The sequence below is a fragment of the Epinephelus fuscoguttatus genome, linkage group LG6, assembly GCF_011397635.1.
Source record: "Epinephelus fuscoguttatus linkage group LG6, E.fuscoguttatus.final_Chr_v1".
NCBI lineage: Eukaryota > Metazoa > Chordata > Actinopteri > Perciformes > Serranidae > Epinephelus > Epinephelus fuscoguttatus.
The window spans coordinates 17,378,703-17,398,616 of NC_064757.1; the positions used below are offsets into that span (position 1 = coordinate 17,378,703).

Here is a 19,914-nt window from a genome sequence, read left to right on the forward strand (position 1 = left end):
TATTCACTGTTTTTTATCAGTTTAAATCTGCTGGGGCCTCATTTATAAAGCTTGCTTACGCACAAAACAGGGCTTAAAAGTGGCGTACACCACTTACCACGCAAAGGTTGTGATTTCTAAAAATAAACTTGGCAGGAGAATGCGCACACCTGTAAGCAAACTCTGAGTCATGTGTGCGCACATTTTGGAAGACACTGGGAAGTGGCGACCCAGACGGCGAGGTGGAGAACTGGAGTCAGATTTTTATTGATGTCTCACACAAATTTAATGTCACGCTATATCCACCTTAGATCCACGTTATCATTGAAATTAAATCCAGCAGCCTTATTTTGCGCTTGGAGTGAGTGATAGTTGTTTCATAAAAACGTTGTAAAATCCAACTCAAATCCTGAATTGAAATTCTTTCTAAATACGTATTTAATCCGCACTGCCTCTAACGTCTCATTGTCCACTCTATGAGCGCAGGAGGGGGAGAGGATGGCACGACTGCATGGAATATATTTATTTATTTAGCTAAATATTTCCAGCGCATTTATCATGTCTCGAAATACAGCTATTAAGCACAACCGTTACACTCATTTCATCAGCCTACTTAGACATGTGCTGTTCATGACAAAACCGGCATGAATAAACGTGTTCGCCTATTACACTTTCATCTTTGAGTTGTATTTCAAATTACACGTTGTATTTTGGGACAGGGATACCACTGGTTCATGCTGTAATTCAGGCCGGGTGTCTGATCAGACTAATTGCCATAAACATATAAATACTGCGGTGACCCTTGTGCGTCATTGCGCAAGATGGCACTGGCACATACTCCTTTTTGTCTCCACCTTTAATAAATGTGATTCTTTATGTCGCACATCAATGTCAAACATCCTCAAATTTAAAAGCAACACATTAACTACATGTTGGTAAAGGAGTAGAAATATTTGGTCTACCTTTAGATCAGACCACTTTTTTTTTGTTCTATTATTTTTGGAGAAGAAGAGATCTCTGCGGACAATTCGGCTCCTGGTAAAAACCTCCTGAATGTTATCAGAGAACAAACGTGGGCACACATTATGAGGTGCCAGGCTAGCAGAGAGAAACTCGATTTGTAGTGTGAAACTATTGTATTCTGTGTTTTAGTCACCGTCTGTTCATTTTGGAGAGGAGGAGAGCTCTGTGGATAATTTAGCTCCCTGTAAAAACCTCCTGAACATCACTGAAACAACAACACTGAAAGAATTCTACCTGGGAGAAGTTTCAGCTGGTTGCAATGTGCAATCCTCACCACTAGATGCCACTGAATCCCTCCAAATCTTACACACTGCACCTTTAAAATCATATTTTAACAAGTTGAGTACAACCAAAAATGTTGTTGTTGCTTTCTTTTTTTGTCCTCAGGTTCATGTATCCCCGAGAAAACAACCTGAGACACCAAAGTCCCCTTCTATTGAGGTGAGCTGCTTTGACAGCATTTTATTTCCACATTCACTCTGTTGAAGTTTCATCTTATAAATCATTCAAAAGGGACACCATTAGCTTCAGGAATTGTTTTAGTACACTGTGTTAGTGTTTTAATTTTGCCCTTCCAACTCCATCATTGCTCTGGCTCAGGCCAGTCTGGTCTCTGAATTGAGTCGGTTTGAGGCTGAGCTGGACTCGGAGATCCAGGGCCTGGAGAGGAGACTTTCCCAGAAGAAGCAGCGTCGAGGCCGGGGTGAGGTACTGAGCCCCCCTCCTGACTCTCTCTGCTGAAGCATCCCTCCTCCTCCCACCCCAATCTAGCAGCTGCAGAATCCTCACCCACCCTCACCCTTACTCCCCTACTCTCAATGAAGGCTGCAAGTCTCAGTGAGACCCTCCCTGCTTGCTAGCTTCATAGCCACGTATGTTTTTTTCCCTCTGTGACCTGGATGACAGCCGTGGAATCGCCTGCCTGCCTTGCTCTTGGATTGATCTGCTGTGTTAATCACCTGCCTGCAAATTGCCCCCACACCTGATTGAGTACAAATTTGGCTGCCAAAAAACTGAAGAACTTTTGCAATCATCTTGACACTGTTGTTCAATTTGCCTCTGCAATCCCACAGTGCTTGTGTTAGAGAGAGCGGATGCCAAAAACATTTATGATTCTCATGCTGCTCATGATTCCTGTGTGATTACATTTGCTTCATAGGCTTTGGTTTGACAGAAATCACAGGCAGCTCAGACAGATTGTGAGTGGTGTTGTTTTTTAGCCCGAGGAGGATAGGACCCAGGGGATTTCTTGCTCCTTTGGGAGTGGTCAGCACCTCTACTTTGTCTGAGTTGTTGTGAGATTTCCTCTGAGCTGTGAGATACAGTTAGCTGCAGGGAACAAACTGTTTAATGTTCACTCTGCTTTCAGGAGGCCAGAGCCAGGGATCCAGTAACTGCTCCAAAGACTGGGACTACCAACTACAGGTCAGTGACAACATTATGTAAGAAAGCAAAGTGGAATGTGATTATGATATTCAGCAGGTTATAATGACATCTTTACTGACCTTTAAGCACAGTTTTATCATTTGAGATGCTTTTTTTCTACAATAGATTCCACTGAAAGTATAAAGTATACTTATGTAGTATCATTTGAGAGTGATCAGTTTCACTCAAATTGAATAGTCTTTCTTAAACATACCAAAAAGACTGTTTAAAGTAGATTCAGAGCTCTCAGTACTGACTATAAATAGTATGTCTTTCTTGGCATGTTTTACCTTTTACTTATTTTTGTACTAAGCTGCAGCATTCCTGTTTTTCTGCTCATGTTAGAGTGATGAAAACAAGTGAACAAGTGGAGCTCAGAGATTAAATTGACTGCAGTTTTAATGATAACTAAATGTAAATTATGTGACTGATGCTTTAGGAGGTCTTAAAGTGATGTTACTGGATTGGATTTTATATAGAGGCAGATACAGGACAGGGTAATGATAAGACCTAGGTCAGTCACCACATAACAGACCTCCTCTGAGCCCAACGCCCAGCCTCTTAATCCACTTTGACATTGCTTCATCAAGTGGGAGTAACTCCCCTGTTGCTTCTTGCTGTTTTTAAGGAACCCAGTGCTGCGATTGGACAGCATGAGCATTAATACTTTGCAGGGTACCTGCTCTGTTAGTTGGATCAGGTGACTCTCTGTGCTGGACTATGTGAGGGAGCTGTTGAACTTTAACAAGTTCAAGTACAGTATTTGTTACTTCAAACAGCAGACAGCATTCCACATTTCTCACCATGTGCGTAATGCTCTCCCGGAGGATTCTCGCTGTTGTTTGCTAAGTTGAGTTCATGGGGTTTGACCTTTTCTGGCTCGGTGGGATAAGGAGCTTTTTTTTTTTTTCTTTAAGAGCCTGTTGCTGAGGACATGTGAAATTAATCCAAACAGCAGGAAGAAATTGTCTCTTTTTTCGCTGTTTCCTTTATATAGACATGTTTAGCTGTTGGTGTCCAGCTGTAAATACTGGGATACAAAACAACACTGTCTGGAAATATGTAAATGAGCTCAGGGGAAGCCAGGCAGGAAGCTTCGGGTTTTGGATTCACTCTCAAACAACTCATGATTCTGATCATCAATGGAGTTTCAGGGCTGTGAAGATGATTTACGCTCCAAACTTCATCTAAACCAGATTCTCAATTCAAGGATAAAAAATATGAGTCACACAATATCATGTGCATGGCCTTCTAGCTGTCTGATTATTTGTCTCATCTCTGTCCAGTGTATGCGAACCAGCAGCCGCAACCAGATGTGTTGTACAGTAAAACTGCTCACACACTGTTGCCCAACACAATAGGGCTGTGTGTACTTAATTATGTGTGTGTATGACTGATTGGGAGACACAGTGACAGTAATATAAATACAAAAAGCTTATATTTTCTTCACTTTTACAGCAATTTATCAGCAGCAAAGCAGCCTGTCCATCGCTCTGCTGGCACACCACTGTCCTCTGCTCCTACATACGGTAAACATGTTTCTTCCCTTATGACTCTGCAACACACATGCACACTGTCACTTTCCCACCAACTCTGCCATGATGATTCTAAAAGGATTTAAAGTATTTCTCTCAGTGCTGTCAATAAGTTGATAATGTTTTGCTCTTCCTCTTCCTCAAACCCGCTGACCCATCAAAAGAAAAGTGCACTTTCAGTAAGCAGGCTGCTCATTTAATCAGACAGCATATATTTAATAAACGGTTTTAGTAATCTAATATATTTTGAAGGTCCCATGGTTCTCTTTCATTGCCACTGTTGTCTTATTCTCTTGTTTCGGATTTTAGATGATGTAAACTTGGAAAGCTCATGCAGTTTTTTCCTACAGTATCAGAAGGTGCTGCAGATGGGTGGGGAGGAAGCCCACAAAAATAGGAAGTGGAGCTCGGAAGACCTGATTAAAGATTAGCTTACCCAATTGTTTTTCCTGGAAATTAGTCCACATGGAGCCAGCCTGCATGATTTCCATGATCCTTCTTGAACATATGTAGCTGTTAAGGAGCAACAACATCCAAAAACAACATGTGCTGAACAAAAGAGTGCACATTTTGGACTCCACTCACACCGCTGTGCCTTCATTTTGTTTCACAGTAGAACGTCTTTCCCCTGCAAATGAAACCATGGAGCTCCCACCTAAGAAAGAGGAGAAAAAGGTATGTTTTTATGGCACCTAACAGGCTGGGAAATCGTTCAAAAATCAATTTTTGTTAAGTGGTTTTAAGTTGTGGTGTTTTGTTTTTTCAATTCTGAATTGTTCACATATTAACTGCATCAACAAATCTTCCCAAAACACTGAATGATTTGTTTGTTTTTCCAGATGAAAGCAGCGCGAGCCAAATTCAATTTCCAGGCTCAGTCACCCAAGTGAGTTGCTGCATATGAGATGATACAATAGATACGCCATTTCCTCTCCTTTCTTTCAGAGTTAGTTACATTTCTAAAAGAAAATGTGTCATAGCTACATCAGATCTAAAGCTTTGGATCAGACCTGAAGTCCAAATTTACTTCTTAATGTACATTTGAAACATTTTGAACTTTTGAACTTTTCCTTTTGTGTGTCTCATTATCCGTATCCCTTTCTTCAGGGAGCTCATGCTGCAGAAAGGCGACATTGTTTACATCCATAGGCAGGTAGATGCCAACTGGTTTGAAGGAGAACATCATGGAAGAGCTGGTATTTTCCCCACATCTTATGTGGAGGTACATTTCATCATGTCTCTTATTCGATGCTAGTTGTCTGAACTGTTGCTTTGTGCTGGTTATCTATGGCTCCTCTGTCCTCCTCCACAGATCCTGCCTCCTACGGAGAAGCCCACACCTATAAAGTCTCCCACTATACAGGTGTTGGACTATGGGGAAGCTGTGGCTCTGTTTAACTTCAACGCTGACCTGCCTGTTGAGCTTTCTTTTCGTAAAGTGAGTATTAAAGTGCAACAGAGAGGAGGTGCTTTCCCTCCATATTTAGCCGTCGTAGAACACATGAATTTGTGGTACAAGTCAGTCTCTGGCTGAAAATCTGATTAGCACTGACATTCTTTCTGTGTTAGATGAGAAGTTTGATAACCATCCCCGATGTCTGTGCGCTAAATAGGAAGCTACCAGCAGCTGGTTAGCTTATCTTAGCATGCAGACTGGAAACAGGGAAACAGCTGGCCTGGCTCTGTAACAAAGTCCACCTCTAAAGCTCACTAGTTACATGCTATATGATGTTTGTTTGATCTGCATAAAACTATAAAAAGCTGTAAAATGCTGTGTACCGGACTGCAATAACAAGGTTTGCATATTACTGTCATACTAAAATCATATAATATGCATAGGCAGTGTATTAAAGGTCCCATAATTTGCTCATTTTCAGGATCATACTTGTATTTTGGGTTTCTAGCAGAACATGTTTACATGGTTTAATGGTCAAAAAACACTTTATTTTTCTGATACTGTCTGCCTGAATATATCACCCTTTGTGTGAAACCCTCAGTTCTAGTGCCTGTCTCTTTAAGCACCACCTTACCAAAAAATCCCTCTCTGCTCTGATTGGTCAGTGTTTCCAGGTTTTCCACAGCCATGCTCTCTCTCTATGTCTCTGCACCACATTGTGGAGCAGGGAATGACTGTGACGGCACAGTAGCCTACCAGCACTTTCTATCTTTATAGAAAGTTTCACTGTAATTGCACTGCTGGGCAACAGCTTCAGTCCATGTTTACTTCCTGTCAGCTGATGTCATTCCCATATGCTGTGTTCACACTACAACGACTCAGAGACAAGCTGCAAGTCATTTTCAATGGAAGCTGGTGACACGAAGCTACAAACTGGCGCCCGGGCATGATGCACTACAAGTCAAAGCTGGCCTGACCTTTTTTTAGTGCTCCAATGACGCAGTGAAACTTCAATTGAACGTTTTTTGTTTTGTTGAAGCTGTGGTGCTGTGTTATTTAAGTTATTTAGGTCAATTAGCTGATGCTTTGCTAGCTTTATGTGCATTGCAGTGCACACAGGGATGCAATTGGGTGGCAAAATATGATGTTCAAAATAGGGCTCAGACATTGATAAAAAGCATAGATTTTTTTATGACTAAATAGAAACTTGCCCTGTTTGGTTCGGTTCGATTGAACTTAAGTTCGTTTGCCCCCTAAGTGCGGTTCATTTGGGCAGGTGTGAACACAGCAATTGCACTCGGGTGCGCACCAAAACAACCGTATTGAGACCCTCTTGAAGAGGTGGTCTTGGTCCAGTTACAAAGTCTGGTGCGGTTCGTTTGCAGTGAGAATGTGTTCCAACCTCGATGTGAACCAACTGCAGTCACACTACACATTGTTTGGGTTAAACATGAGCATGTTACAGTCCTGGAGGATTATACATGTGCCCCTCCTCCTGTGCTGCCTTAACATGAACACTTGGCGCAACCAATGCACCAAAACATGTTTTCTATCTGAAGCCACGCCTTGTTTTCAAACTGTATGGTTTGCCTAAAATGAACAATGACAGCAATATAGACGATGAGCAGCGCTAAAATCAACCTGTGTAGTTGTCCCTCCATTGTGACATTAGAAAGTGTCACATTTATCTCGCAAGCGTACTCTTCTTCAATGTTTTGTTTACTTTCTAGATTATTCCTGCATGGAAATTCTGACCAATCAAGAGCAGCTTTCTCACGCAGGCATTTTATCTGGTCCTCTTGCAAAATTTTGTGTGCTTGTAAATGCTGCTGTAAGAGCACAAACCAACTCTAGACAATTAGGCAACTTTGTAACAAAATTAGTCCCTGATTCAGACCAAAGCAAGAACAACTCTAGGTCTGAGAGCACCCTTAGATGACGTTCAGTTGAGTTGCTTTGTGGCAAGTAGCAGACACACACAAGTATGTATGTAAACGAGTGTCTGAGCAACGACAGTTTGGTGATAATATAGCTGGTCACCCTGTTGTGTTGTCACTTGTATTGTGAACTTGGCAATGCAGAACATTCCAACAGGAAATAGAGAGGAACTCACTTAGGATGTTGGTGTTTCAATTTTAAAATGGTCTATGAAGTAACAAAAAGTATTCAAATTAGATATAATATTTTTCTCTATGTAATATCTAACTTTTAAAATTCTACTCTTTTTTGTTCCTTAGGGTGAAGTGATCGATATAACCAGACGTGTTGACGATAAATGGTTAGAGGGGAGGATCTCAGGGACCAGCCGGAGCGGCATCTTCCCAGCCAATTACGTCCAGGTCAACAAGATGCCCCGCACCAAACTCTCCACTGACGACTTCTCACCGGGCCCCATGTCACCCGTCTCTCCTGGGCCCCAGAGTCCAGGGCGTCCACTCCACTCACCCTGCCCGCGGTCACCCTTATCCCCTTTCACCCCCTCTTCCCTCAGCCCCAAACCTGAGCACTCCCCCCTGAAGCCGTCTTCACCTGTACCTTACGGCAGCCCAGCTTCACAGTCACGCTCCCCCACCCAGTCACCTGTATCCAAAGAAATGGCCAATAGGTGGCCCTCCAAAACTGCGTCACCCACCAACTTGAACAGCCACTGGGCCGGGACACAGTCAGCCACCCAGAGCTCCGCAGCTAGAGCTGTTTCACCATCCACTCAGTCGTCAGCATCCGTACACAGAACAGGAGCAACCACAGCGAACACTCCCAGATACACTGACCCCCCACAGGTCCGCTCTCACTGCACTGCCGTAGATAGTCACTGCATGTCCACACCCTTGGTGGTACTGTTTGTGTTGATAGGAATGTTGTTTATCATTCTTCATTTCATAATGCCTGACATGAGGTTTTATTTTTTACTTCTTCTAGAGTCTGATACCAAACCAGGCTGCTCGGACTCATCCACACGTTAACTCGCTGCCGCCAACACGAGTGCCAAACAACCCTAATTCATCAGTGGTGCAACGCCAACCGTACATCTCCACATTTTTATTTGTCCACATTGTTGCATTAAAGAACAAGTGTTGCAGCTTTGCTGAGTTTGTGGCTCAGACCATTTGTTTGTCTGTTCTCTATTTTAGATATAAAGCTGTTTACAACTACAAACCACAGAATTCAGATGAGTTGGAGCTGAGAGAAGGAGACATTGTACAAGTGATGGAGAAATGTGATGATGGATGGTTTGTAGGTAAGAACTAAATGGATTTATTTTAAAATCACAACTCAGCTCTACTTATACAGTACCTTTCATACGAACATGCAGCCTGACATGCTTTACACAGCAAAATCGATACAATTACAGATAAAAAAAAAGGATATAAATAAACACCAAAAATATATTATGTAAAATAGAAATAAAATAAAAATAAACACCAGGTGTAAAATTAAGTAAAAACAAACAAACAAACAAACAAAAAAACAGGGATTGAAACCTCAAAATAAATACTGTAACGTTACTCCATATTAAAATAAAAAGATAAGAATTGAATGTCCTTTAAAGAAAAGAAAAAACAAACAAACAAAGAATGCAGTTTTCCAGTGTACGTTACGCCAATAAACTGTCCTTGGAAACAGCATAATGGAGCAGGACATTACATAAAAATGGATGACAAAATAAAGAAAATAAGAATGTCCTGGCTGTGGGCCACCAGGAGCCTCAAAAACATCTTTAATGCTTTTACTGAAGGGATTTAACATCAGTTTTCCAAAAGGTAAATCAATCAGATTCCCTCATTTGGTGTTTTTATGATATGATAAAGGACACTGGCTAACACAGCATCTGCATTCACTATTTTCAGTGAAATTTAATTCAGGTCTTCCTTTAAAGGTCTAGTGTGTAAGATTAAGTGGCATCTAGTGATGAGGTTGCAGATGGCAACCAACTAAAGCTAGTCCTGTGTGCCAAGCGTGTAGGAGAACTATGGTGGCCATGAATGGCCCTATCTAGAGCCAGTGTTTGTCCGTTCAGGGCTACTGTGGAACAACATGGTGGACACCGCCATTTGTAGATACAAAAGGCTCATTCTGAGGTGACGAAAATAAATGGTTTTTCGTTTGAGGTGATTTTACACTGATGAAAACATAGTAATGAATATTATATTCCATTTCTACCGATACATCCCCCTAAATCCTACATTTTTAATTTGTCACCCCTCTGTATGTCAGTGCAATGGGGCATCAGTTAGGGACAGGTATATCAAAACATGCTGCAGTGTTAGTCCGCCCTCTAGTGGACACCATGAAACATTACAGATGTAATTGACAGCAAATTTACAGTGAACTGTGAATTGCTTTAGTTTTAGAATACAGACAAACATACATTTTCATGTTTCTGTTGTATGACCGCAGTGTGTGCTCTGTTCTCTGTAGGTACGTCAGAACGGACTCGTGCTTTTGGGACTTTTCCTGGGAATTACGTGGCACCTCTTTGACCTCCTCACTTCCCGCTTGCCTACATCCACCTGGACTCTTACTAAGAGCCCAGACAGTTACTCACTCAGCTCTATCCAGCAGTTCCTGCTTTGACACCCCAGCATTTCTTTATCCTATTACCCCACCACACTCCATATGTCAGACCTGCATGTTCAGTCTGTTCCCCAGAACAGAGGTGAATGCAGGGACATTGAGTGGTTTTTCACCTCACCTCCCTGCATGAGTGCATGTGTGTGTGTGTGTGTGTGTTCCACTGAGACTTGCAGAGTGTTTTCACACACACCACTTGAGAGGAAAGAATGAATGCTGATGATACTGTTTCAGACGCGAAGAATGGACGTTTTTGTTCCACAACGATTTGCAGCTGCAGGAAATTTGCATTCCTTCCCAGTGACCAGCACTGTTCCCTCTGAGGTCCTGATACAGTATGATGCCGCATTCAGCTTTTTGTCACCACAGTGCCATCACAAACCACTGCTGAGTATTTATACATGAGGACAGCACATTTTTCAGACATTGCGACGGACTAATGTTTGCTTCAAATATCTTCCTCAGATTTTCTTGCAGATCTCTGAAAATACCCTGGGGAAGATTAAGGAAACAACACAAACATCTGTAGATATGTGCTTAAAGAAATGCACAGTGAGGGCTCGGACATGTCAAGAGAAGTTTACAGCCTTTCGCAAGGCTATGCAGAGGAGCAAATATAATTAATGCATGTAAGCAAGTTGTTCATTAGAAAGTAATTGGCTTTTTGGATGTTGCTCTCAAGCCATGGAGTGGAATGCCGAATGTGAAAGTGAAGAGATAGATTCTGTGCCGTAAGAGAAGTTGCTTTGCTCTAAAATATAATATCAGACCTCTGTAAGTTGTACAAGATCAGCTCTGTCGAATAAGTTAAATCTGGACAATGCCTCCACAGCAAATGGTTGAATGATCTTTTAATGTGTTGGATGTAATGCTTTATGTGCCAAATCTTACATTTCATGACATTTCTCTTTTAAATTCTCCATGAAACAATCCCAACTCACTTTATTTCTGCTTTCATGTTTTCTCTGCTTTCGGGGTTAACATTCTCACTTTGACAGTATTTCCAAATCACTTATATTTGTACCAATGCAACCATTGACAAGTGTGACCTAATTAGAAATCCTTAACATGAGGTCATTTTGCAATTTTATATGAGATATTCATGATTTCACTGTAAAAAAAAATGAATCATATTTAGTAGACACGGGAGACGATTGTACAGACTGTAACCTTTTAACAAATTGAAAGTATAATATATATTTGCTTATAAAACAATGTATCTCATGTATGGTACGCAATTTTTTTTAAAGCAATTAAACATTACAGAGTGATACTGAGAGTAGCTTGTGTTCATGTGGTCATTTTGATAAATACTTTTCATATATGTTAATTTAACAAACACTTAAGTATGGAGCTGATCGGGGAAGACCGGGGGAATGTCACCTTCATAGCTTCAGCATACAGGTATTTGTATTGAATCTTGCAAATGTGCCCGTATCCCATAACATAAGTGGCAACCACAACAATATGAAAGTACATTCACACAAATAAACAAATTCTGACTGTTTTTTTTTCTCATCTGCATCAACTTCTCTCTGAACTTAAGGGAGAGGGAGGCATATACTGTACCATGCTGATCACATGTATCCTGAATGGTTCGTCTGATAATGTAACAACCATCCTTCTTTACATCTCGAAGAATATTTTTAAAAAATCATCAAGCTAAAGTAAAACACTAAAACAATCAAGGCACACATGCTAATACAAAACACGTGTGTAGCAGAAACAGACAAAAAGGTCAACAAGATTCAAGGTAAGACATTTAATTCATACTGGGAAAAGCAGTAGAAATTTCAAAAATAAAAACTTTATTTATATATGACAAAAAAAGAATGTAATGATATGATATGAAAAACAAAAAAAGATAAAGTAAAATTCAGTTAAAACTACAGGCTAAGATAAGATAAAACAACCATCAGTTAAAAAAAACATTTCAGGAGAAAGTAATGGTAAAAAGATGTGTTTTAAGATTATGTTTAAAACTTTCAACAGATGTAGAGCCCTTAAGACCCTCAGGCAGACTGTTCCAGAGTTTAGGGCCAAAACTGACACAGGCTGCCTCTCCATGCCTTTTAGTTCTGACCTCTGGAACAACCAAATGGAGATAAATTGTTAATCTCATTGATGTAGTAAGAAAATACCATTAATTGTGAAATTATGTTAATTATAAGTGGCTAGTTGTGTCTGACAAGAATTTAATATTATAGTAAGATTAAGACAATATAAAATCTGATATGGCTTATTTTAAAATATAAATAAAAACAACAAAATAAAACAACTAAACAAAATAGCAAATGAGAACATAATTATTTTAAAAAAATATATATTAAAAATTATTATTATTATTATCATATGGAGCACCTTTCATTTGTAAATAATGTCTCAAATGGCTCTTTGTGGTGTTATTTATTTGTTTTGTTGTGTATTTGTATTTTGCGTGAGTGTCATGTCTCTATTCTTTGTTTATAAGCTAATTAGGTCATAACTTATTTTCCCCATTGGGCATTAAACACTTTCATATTTAATCTAATCATGGGGAACTGAAGTAGTGGTTATAGTAGGTATTGTGTGCTTGATTCACTTTTGTGCTTCTCGGCATCACCTGCGACATTTATTTGATACAAACCAGTTTTAAAGTCTAACCATGTCATCAGTTTGCACCTGTGACGCCAGGTGAAAGCCATCAACGTCAATTAACAGGCTGGAAACTGGGACGACAGAGAGGGGAACTACGTCATCACTTAATTGATGTGACTCAGGTTGGAGCGCGCGCTGCTCTGCTCTGCACTGCCAGCAGGTGGCGCGCGGACACAAAACGCAGCCGCAGTGTGTTTTCAGGATAAATGGCTCAATTATCACCGCGGCACCCTCCTCTCCTCCTCTCCTCTCCTACCTCCTCCCTGCTGCGACACGCCCAGTTATGCTGCCCGTGTCAAACCTTTTATTTTGGTAATAGCACATGGCACCGCGAGCTCATCGCAGTGATACCACTGCGCGCGCAGCCACAGGTGGTGTTCATGCGTGCCACCTTCACATCTGAAGCAACAGAAGAAGAAGAGAGAGACTGGGGGACTAGCAGCGCTTCATCGCCGCTTCACTGACGGAGGAAACTCATAAAGCTGCTTTCTGCTTTGTTGGGAGCGGGTGTTGTTGGAGGCTGAGGTGAAGTGGGACCTGCTGTCTGCTTGGTGTGTGTTCAGGGCTTTGTCGAGGAGCGCGCCGAGGTTTAACAGGTGGAGAAGGCACATTAAATCACTGCACTCACCTTGGTAAGTAAACATGGCGTTATTAAAAGTGTCTCTCGTCCATATAGTCTCTTGGCTAACTCAGAAAAACTGTATTTCATTTGAAGCAAAACTTTTATTAGTTGGGGTGCAAAGTAAGTGTCCTTATCTCACTTTTATTGTCTAATGGCATCATCATATATCACACTTCTGTCTGTAACGTACGTGCTAGGTTGCCTTAATGGCAGGCAGTGTGATATATTATAGATTTATTGTAGTTATTAAACCCCAGAGACTCATATCTGCTCATAAAAAGTGTGGGAACCTCAGAGAATGCGCTGAAGCCTCGCTAAATATGATGGATGCCAAGTATGCGCAGTTAAAGTATGCACTACTCACATATGAGCTATTTTGCCAAGTGATGCGTGATATAAGTGGAAATTAAAAGTCAGTCTAACTGACTAGAAAATCCTGAGCCCACACAGAGAGCATGTTTCCAGCACCTACTGTAGACCTTCCACCCTGTTAATGCATCTGTATCCAGGAGAGCAGGGGAGGTTATTTGTTGCACATTAAGCAGTCAGTGTGATTTGTGGAGGGGCTGGACCAGGTGCAACCTCAGCAATCTTTCAAGCCACTATTTATGTCACATTAGTTCAACTGGTGAAGTTGTTATCTTCTCTCTCCCCCTCTCAAAGTGTTGAGGGTCCACTGTAGTTCAAGTACAACACTGTAATAACCTCATTGTCTTTCCTTATAAGTGTCTAGACCTGGCTTCTGAGCTCAACAGGTGGGAAGGTACTTTGAGGTGTATAATCCAGAACAGTCCCAATGAAACCTCATATTCCCAGACCCCCAGCGCCTGCTGTTTGTGTACCTTCCCCATTGTGATTGGACGCTGCTGCCTTTCATGTGCATGCTCTACCTCCTCTCACTTTATAGTGTGTTTGTTCCCTGGTGCTTTTTTTGTTTGTTAGAGAACACCATGCCGTTACTCATAGGATACAGCTAAAGCCATCCAGGAAGCAAAAACAGACCACTGTAATTTTGGAAAGAGTGGCTTTTTAAGAAAACAGGGAGAACTTGTTACTGTACCTTCTAACTCAGGGAAGGAATTTGTTTGTTTTACATTGCACTGAGGTTTTAACCGAAGCAAAGAACATTACAGTCTTCTTTTTTAGTTCTGCTAAGTAGTACTGTGTCGTAGCAGCTTTTCTCTGTGATGAAGATGTTTACAATTATGCAGGAAGTTTGTATTATCTGTTAAGTCTGAATGATGAAAGCATTTTTTTTGGCGTGTGGTTTTCAGCTTTAGCTGAGGCAGAAGCATGGCAGGATATTTCTGACTGTTCTGTCTTTCACGTGACATCAAATTTAGTAGAAACAGCAGTTTGTGTGGCAGAGGATGCTTCTTACCAAGGTGCACCGTTGCCACAGTGTAGCTCAAGAGCGTGCATGTCAAGAACAAAGTGGCAGTTAGTGTGTCTTTTGTGAGGAGGGCCTAATGGTGCATGCAGAGGATGTGGTGAAGCGGCCTGATTGCCGAGCAGCAGTGTGGAGTCTGTTCAGTGTGAACAGCAGAAACATGATCTCCAGATGACGATGATGCAGAGGGAGATAAGTGGAGCCACTACCACAGTGTCCTTGTCTTGTTAAAAACCAAACTCCACAGCGGACACAATCCAGCCCACTGTAGCAGCGCTGCAGCAAAGTGCTCATGAGTGATTTGATTTGATTTCACTTTATCGTCAGGTAAAAGTCTAACATTTGTCCTGCATCTCAGGACGTCAGCTGTCTCACATAGATACACAGAACACAAAGCAACATTTAACCAAGCAACAAAGCCATACTACAGGATTCCCATGGCTGTACAATTCCTGGAAAAGTTATGAAATTAGAAAAACTGTTTTCCAGGTGTTGAAATGGTCTGAAATTAACAGAATGGTTTCACATTGTTTGGCTATTGTTTAAATACTGTTCTTAAAAATCCCAAAACATGTCTAATGTTACATGATATATTGTTCTGGTTATACAAATTCAAACATAGTGCTGTGCTGTGTGACCGTTGAAACGTCCCTATCACATAATGCATATTGGACTATGCAGTTGGCAGTGAGACGGTCTCACGAATGAGGAAAGTTAGCAAACGATAGCAGTCTACTAATTCACAAATGCCTGGGAAATGCATGTTTAATAATGCATGGTTTTCGAGCAACAAATACAATGCATGGCTTGAGAGAGGCTGACCCTACCTGCGCTGGTATAGGGTTTGTACCAAAGCATCAAGACACCCAAATGGCTGCTCAACAGACTGCCAGCGTCTGTGCATATTTTACACCTGCTGTAGCCAGGCCAAATAACGTTACCGCTTTGTGTCTACTGTATATATAGACTATATGACCATATGCGCCCTATGATTGCTGTATAGGCCTCCCTTTTTTAAACTACTGCTACTACTACTTCAGTGAAGTCATGGAAAAGTTACGGAAAAGTTTTAAAAATTCATTAGTGTGGGAACTGTGATACTTCAAACACTAGAAATCACATGAGACATTGTGTGTTTTAAAGCGTATGTGGTGTGGCTTTTCGTTAAGGTTATGATGCAGTATGAAAGCCTGCAGGTGGGTGCACCCTAAAAGTTCTCACTAAAAAGGGAGTAACCCACAAAAATTACAGGTATGGCTCAGTGTGTAATTATTTTGATGACACATGTACTATTATCGATACAGAAACTCTTCAACCAACACCCTGTTTTTGACATCATTTGTTGTTGTTTGATATTCTTTCATCTCCCTAGCGACTGCAGCTATATCTGACCAAATGGGTGTGATTTGGAGAATGCCCAGAATGTTATTTCACGCGGCTCAGTCCAGGGAGAGGCTCACTATTGCATTCCACTCCTTTTTAAATCAGTGGGTGTGTGTGTCCAGGTAGGTGCCGACCTGTCAGGGCAGTGCGTGACACACAGGGTAGAGTCAACATCAGAATGCATCACTGATGAGGGCTGTGGAAAGTTCACACTGTATGGCCACCAGCGAGAGCCTTGACAAGTGTGGTTCATTCCAGGAATATTCCTCCACAGCCACAGTGGTTCATCTGTGAGAGTGTGTGTGTGTGTCTTTGCATCAAAGCTCAGCCTGAGCTTTCAGTTGGATGTACTGCATCTGCTATGTTCATCAGCCATTCTTTGAGTATTAGCATGTTGGAGAGCCAGTGCTTGTTCATTTCAGCCCAGTGGATTTTGGCTCAGAGTTCAAGGAGAAGAAAAACAGTCTCAGTGAAGAGCTCTAGTGATTCAGGGAGGAGGTGAAGAGTTGATGTAGGTGGCCAGACATTTCATTATACAAAGGCTTAGTCAGCTATCTATGCAGTTAATCCAGCGCCATTCAAATCTCGTGAATATTTAATCTCCATCACAGTACATATGGAAGCAACTTGTTTTTTCCAAATGTTACATTCCTTGGAAACAGTGAGGTGTTAATTCTGGGATTAGCTTTGTTTGACATAATGACGTTAATGGTTTCCTGCAATGTGCATATTTATTGGTGGGCTACTTTACTCTAAATGTCTAGCCAGCTGTGTATCCGGTCCACATAATGCATTTTTTTTTTTTTTTTTCATTTTAAGTGTGAAATGATAATATAACTGTCAGTGCTGGTTGCCAAACCTGTGCTGTAGTGACATGCTCATCAAAGTTAATGACTCATCAGGGGTTAGTCATAATTTTTGACACGCTCCACTAAATTACACACGTAGTTTCAGACCTGTGTTTGCAGGTTTCACTCCTTCAAGCTAAACTACCCGTAACTGCACGTTATGGGTTTGTTATGTCACGTAAACATGCTAAATTGAAGATTGCACATCAGTTAGGTGTTATTGTGTCTATGAGCCTCAGCCTAAATAACACTCAGGTTCACCACCCCAGACCACCAGGGAGTTACGCTGAGGCTTGTAGCACGTGTCTTGTCTCATTACTAGTCAAGGACACAAACCTACAATACTGCTGCAGCTACACTCGTATGCAGCAAATGCAATGCAACATTTTTTAGTTTTTTAAAGTTCTGCTATACATTAAGTATCCTAATTTAAGAATAACTGACAAACTGTTTCATTCAATATTTCAAAGAGTAGCATTATATTTATATATATATATATATATATAAAATGTTTTTTCAGCTTCACCAGAACTTTTAGATGAGCAACACAGATCTATGATTTTGACAAACTAGTTTTTAACTACAAGCACACAGTCTATTATTGAAAACTGTTTGCAAATGAAACCCTCGGGCTCTGTGCATGTTGAAGCAATGAGCCTTGAATCCAACATTTGGAAAGGCCTGTTCATCTCCTTCATACCTCCACTATCTCTTCTGCCTATAGGGACAATCTCTCAATCATGTGACAAGTGCCAAAAGGCCTTTAATATATAGAGTATACATAACGGGCTTAGACTTTTCCCAAAGAGTGAGAATGTCCATATGGAACTGAAATACAGTCTGAACCAAGGGATGCCTGAGCTCAATATGTTTCGCTTTACCCTCCACACCAAAGTGTGCTTTATATGCAGAGTAGCAACACTGAGATTTGTTTCTTTGAAAGACATGAACCCAAATAATAATAATAATAATAATAATAATAATGTGATAATAATAGAACTTTGGACCAGTACTAGGGTTGAAATGGTGACTGGTTTTATGATAAACCGGTTAGTAACACCTTTTTAAATCTAAATTATCATTAAAACTGTTGATTACCGCACTTTGAAAAACCCACAGTAAATACTGTCGAGCATCAACCAAAGTGAGCAACAGTCTTCCAGACGCCGTCACAACATTCTGTGTGGGTTTGTTTTGCTCTTCCGTTGTTTATGGAGTGGGCACACGGCTGGCAAACCCAGTGATGTTTCCGCACATGCATTTCACAGACAGGCTGTATTTGATGTTAATGCACATTTGATATGGTTCATGAGAAGATATTGGCTACTTTTTTTTTTAATGTTTATGCAAACACAAAGTGTATAATGCTGCTAATTTCATTTGTGGTTTTCAACATAAACCTTGGTGAAATTATTTCAGTGAGTATATCAGTACATTTTCAACATTTAGAGCATATTTTTATAAACCCTGTGATAATACTGATAACTGTGAGAATTTTGGTCACCATGATCATGACATGAATTTTCATAAAGTGTCATCTCTAGCTAGTACGTAACATCAAACGGTTTTCCATATTTTATTTGATTGTAGGACGTCATGTGCCAGTTAAGCTCTTTGTTGAAATGTAGCAATACAATATTTGTATGATGAAATGTTTTAATGGAAAAAAAAACCTACTGCCTAGATTAAAAGATAAAGTAATTAATTCAGAAAGCAGTTAATCATTCATATAGTTGCTGAGATAATTTTTCTGGCATTTGACTGATCAGTTAATCAGCTAATGGTCTGAGCGCTATAAATTAGCAGGAACAACTCTTGTAATACACTCACACAGTCACAGCCTTCTAGAGCCTCTAAATTTGAATCAACACCTCTTTATGAGTGTAGGATGTCTGATTTATTGCCATGCTGTTTTAAGACCTGTCACAGTACCTATTTTAGGTGGATGATATATTGTCTAAAAATAATTGTAATAAACAATATTACTGTCATTTAAAGAACATTTTATGCCACTGATAAGATGATACACCCTTTGAAAGAGCAATGAACTTTTCATTCACATTGGAATTTGAATATGATTTTATATATATATATATATATATATATATATATATATATATATATATATATAGTACAGGCCAAAAGTTTGGACACACCTTCTCATTCAATGCGTTTTCTTTATTTTCATGACTATTTACATTGTAGATTCTCACTGAAGGCATCAAAACTATGAGTGAACACATGTGGAGTTTATGAATGAACACATGTGGAGTTATGTACTTAAAAAAAAAAGGTGAAATAACTGAAAACATGTTTTATATTCTAGTTTCTTCAAAATAGCCACCCTTTGCTCTGATTACTGCTTTGCACACTCTTGGCATTCTCTCCATGAGCTTCAAGAGGTAGTCACCTGAAATGGTTTTCCAACAGTCTTGAAGGAGTTCCCAGAGGTGTTTAGCACTTGTTGGCCCCTTTGCCTTCACTCTGCGGTCCAGCTCACCCCAAACCATCTCGATTGGGTTCAGGTCCAGTGACTGTGGAGGCCAGGTCATCTGCCGCAGCACTCCATCACTCTCCTTCTTGGTCAAATAGCCCTTACACAGCCTGGAGGTGTGTTTGGGGTCATTGTCCTGTTGAAAAATAAATGATCGTCCAACTAAACGCAAACTGGATGGGATGGCATGTCGCTGCAGGATGCTGTGGTAGCCATGCTGGTTCAGTGTGCCTTCAATTTTGAATAAATCCCCAACAGTGTCACCAGCAAAACTCCCCCACACCATCACACCTCCTCCTCCATGCTTCACAGTGGGAACCAGGCATGTGGAATCCATCCGTTCACCTTTTCTGCGTCTCACAAAGACATGGCGGTTGGAACCAAAGATCTCAAATTTGGACTCATCAGACCAAAGCACAGATTTCCACTGGTCTAATGTCCATTCCTTGTGTTTCTTGGCCCAAACAAATCTCTTCTGCTTGTTGCCTCTCCTTAGCAGTGGTTTCCTAGCAGCTGTTTGACCATGAAGGCCTGATTTGCGCAGTCTCCTCTTAACAGTTGTTCTAGAGATGGGTCTGCTGCTAGAACTCTGTGTGGCATTCATCTGCTC

General features: G+C 40.7%; 2 protein-coding genes across 8 annotated transcripts in view; both read left to right on the plus strand.

Moving 5' to 3' along the window:
* The window catches only part of sorbs3 (sorbin and SH3 domain containing 3), a 31,451-nt gene extending 20,242 nt beyond the window's left edge, over window positions 1-11,209 (plus strand). For 2 of the 7 annotated variants that reach the window (XM_049578175.1, XM_049578174.1), the window contains exons 10-21: window positions 1,390-1,443; window positions 1,603-1,710; window positions 2,372-2,427; window positions 3,886-3,956; window positions 4,576-4,637; window positions 4,802-4,848; window positions 5,070-5,184; window positions 5,275-5,400; window positions 7,596-8,138; window positions 8,278-8,381; window positions 8,490-8,596; window positions 9,778-11,209. In XM_049578175.1, coding sequence (XP_049434132.1) covers window positions 1,390-1,443; window positions 1,603-1,710; window positions 2,372-2,427; window positions 3,886-3,956; window positions 4,576-4,637; window positions 4,802-4,848; window positions 5,070-5,184; window positions 5,275-5,400; window positions 7,596-8,138; window positions 8,278-8,381; window positions 8,490-8,596; window positions 9,778-9,839 — 1,455 coding nt within the window. In that variant the 3' untranslated portion in view covers window positions 9,840-11,209. The remainder of the gene's footprint in view (window positions 1-1,389; window positions 1,444-1,602; window positions 1,711-2,371; window positions 2,428-3,885; window positions 3,957-4,575; window positions 4,638-4,801; window positions 4,849-5,069; window positions 5,185-5,274; window positions 5,401-7,595; window positions 8,139-8,277; window positions 8,382-8,489; window positions 8,597-9,777) is intronic. The other 5 variants (XM_049578177.1, XM_049578176.1, XM_049578180.1 and 2 more) reach the window with 5 other exon arrangements.
* A 1,544-nt stretch (window positions 11,210-12,753) lies between these two features.
* The window catches only part of pdlim2 (PDZ and LIM domain 2 (mystique)), a 46,607-nt gene continuing 39,446 nt past the window's right edge, over window positions 12,754-19,914 (plus strand). The window contains exon 1 of the mRNA XM_049579356.1: window positions 12,754-13,199. The gene's annotated coding sequence lies outside the window, so the exon portion shown is untranslated. The remainder of the gene's footprint in view (window positions 13,200-19,914) is intronic.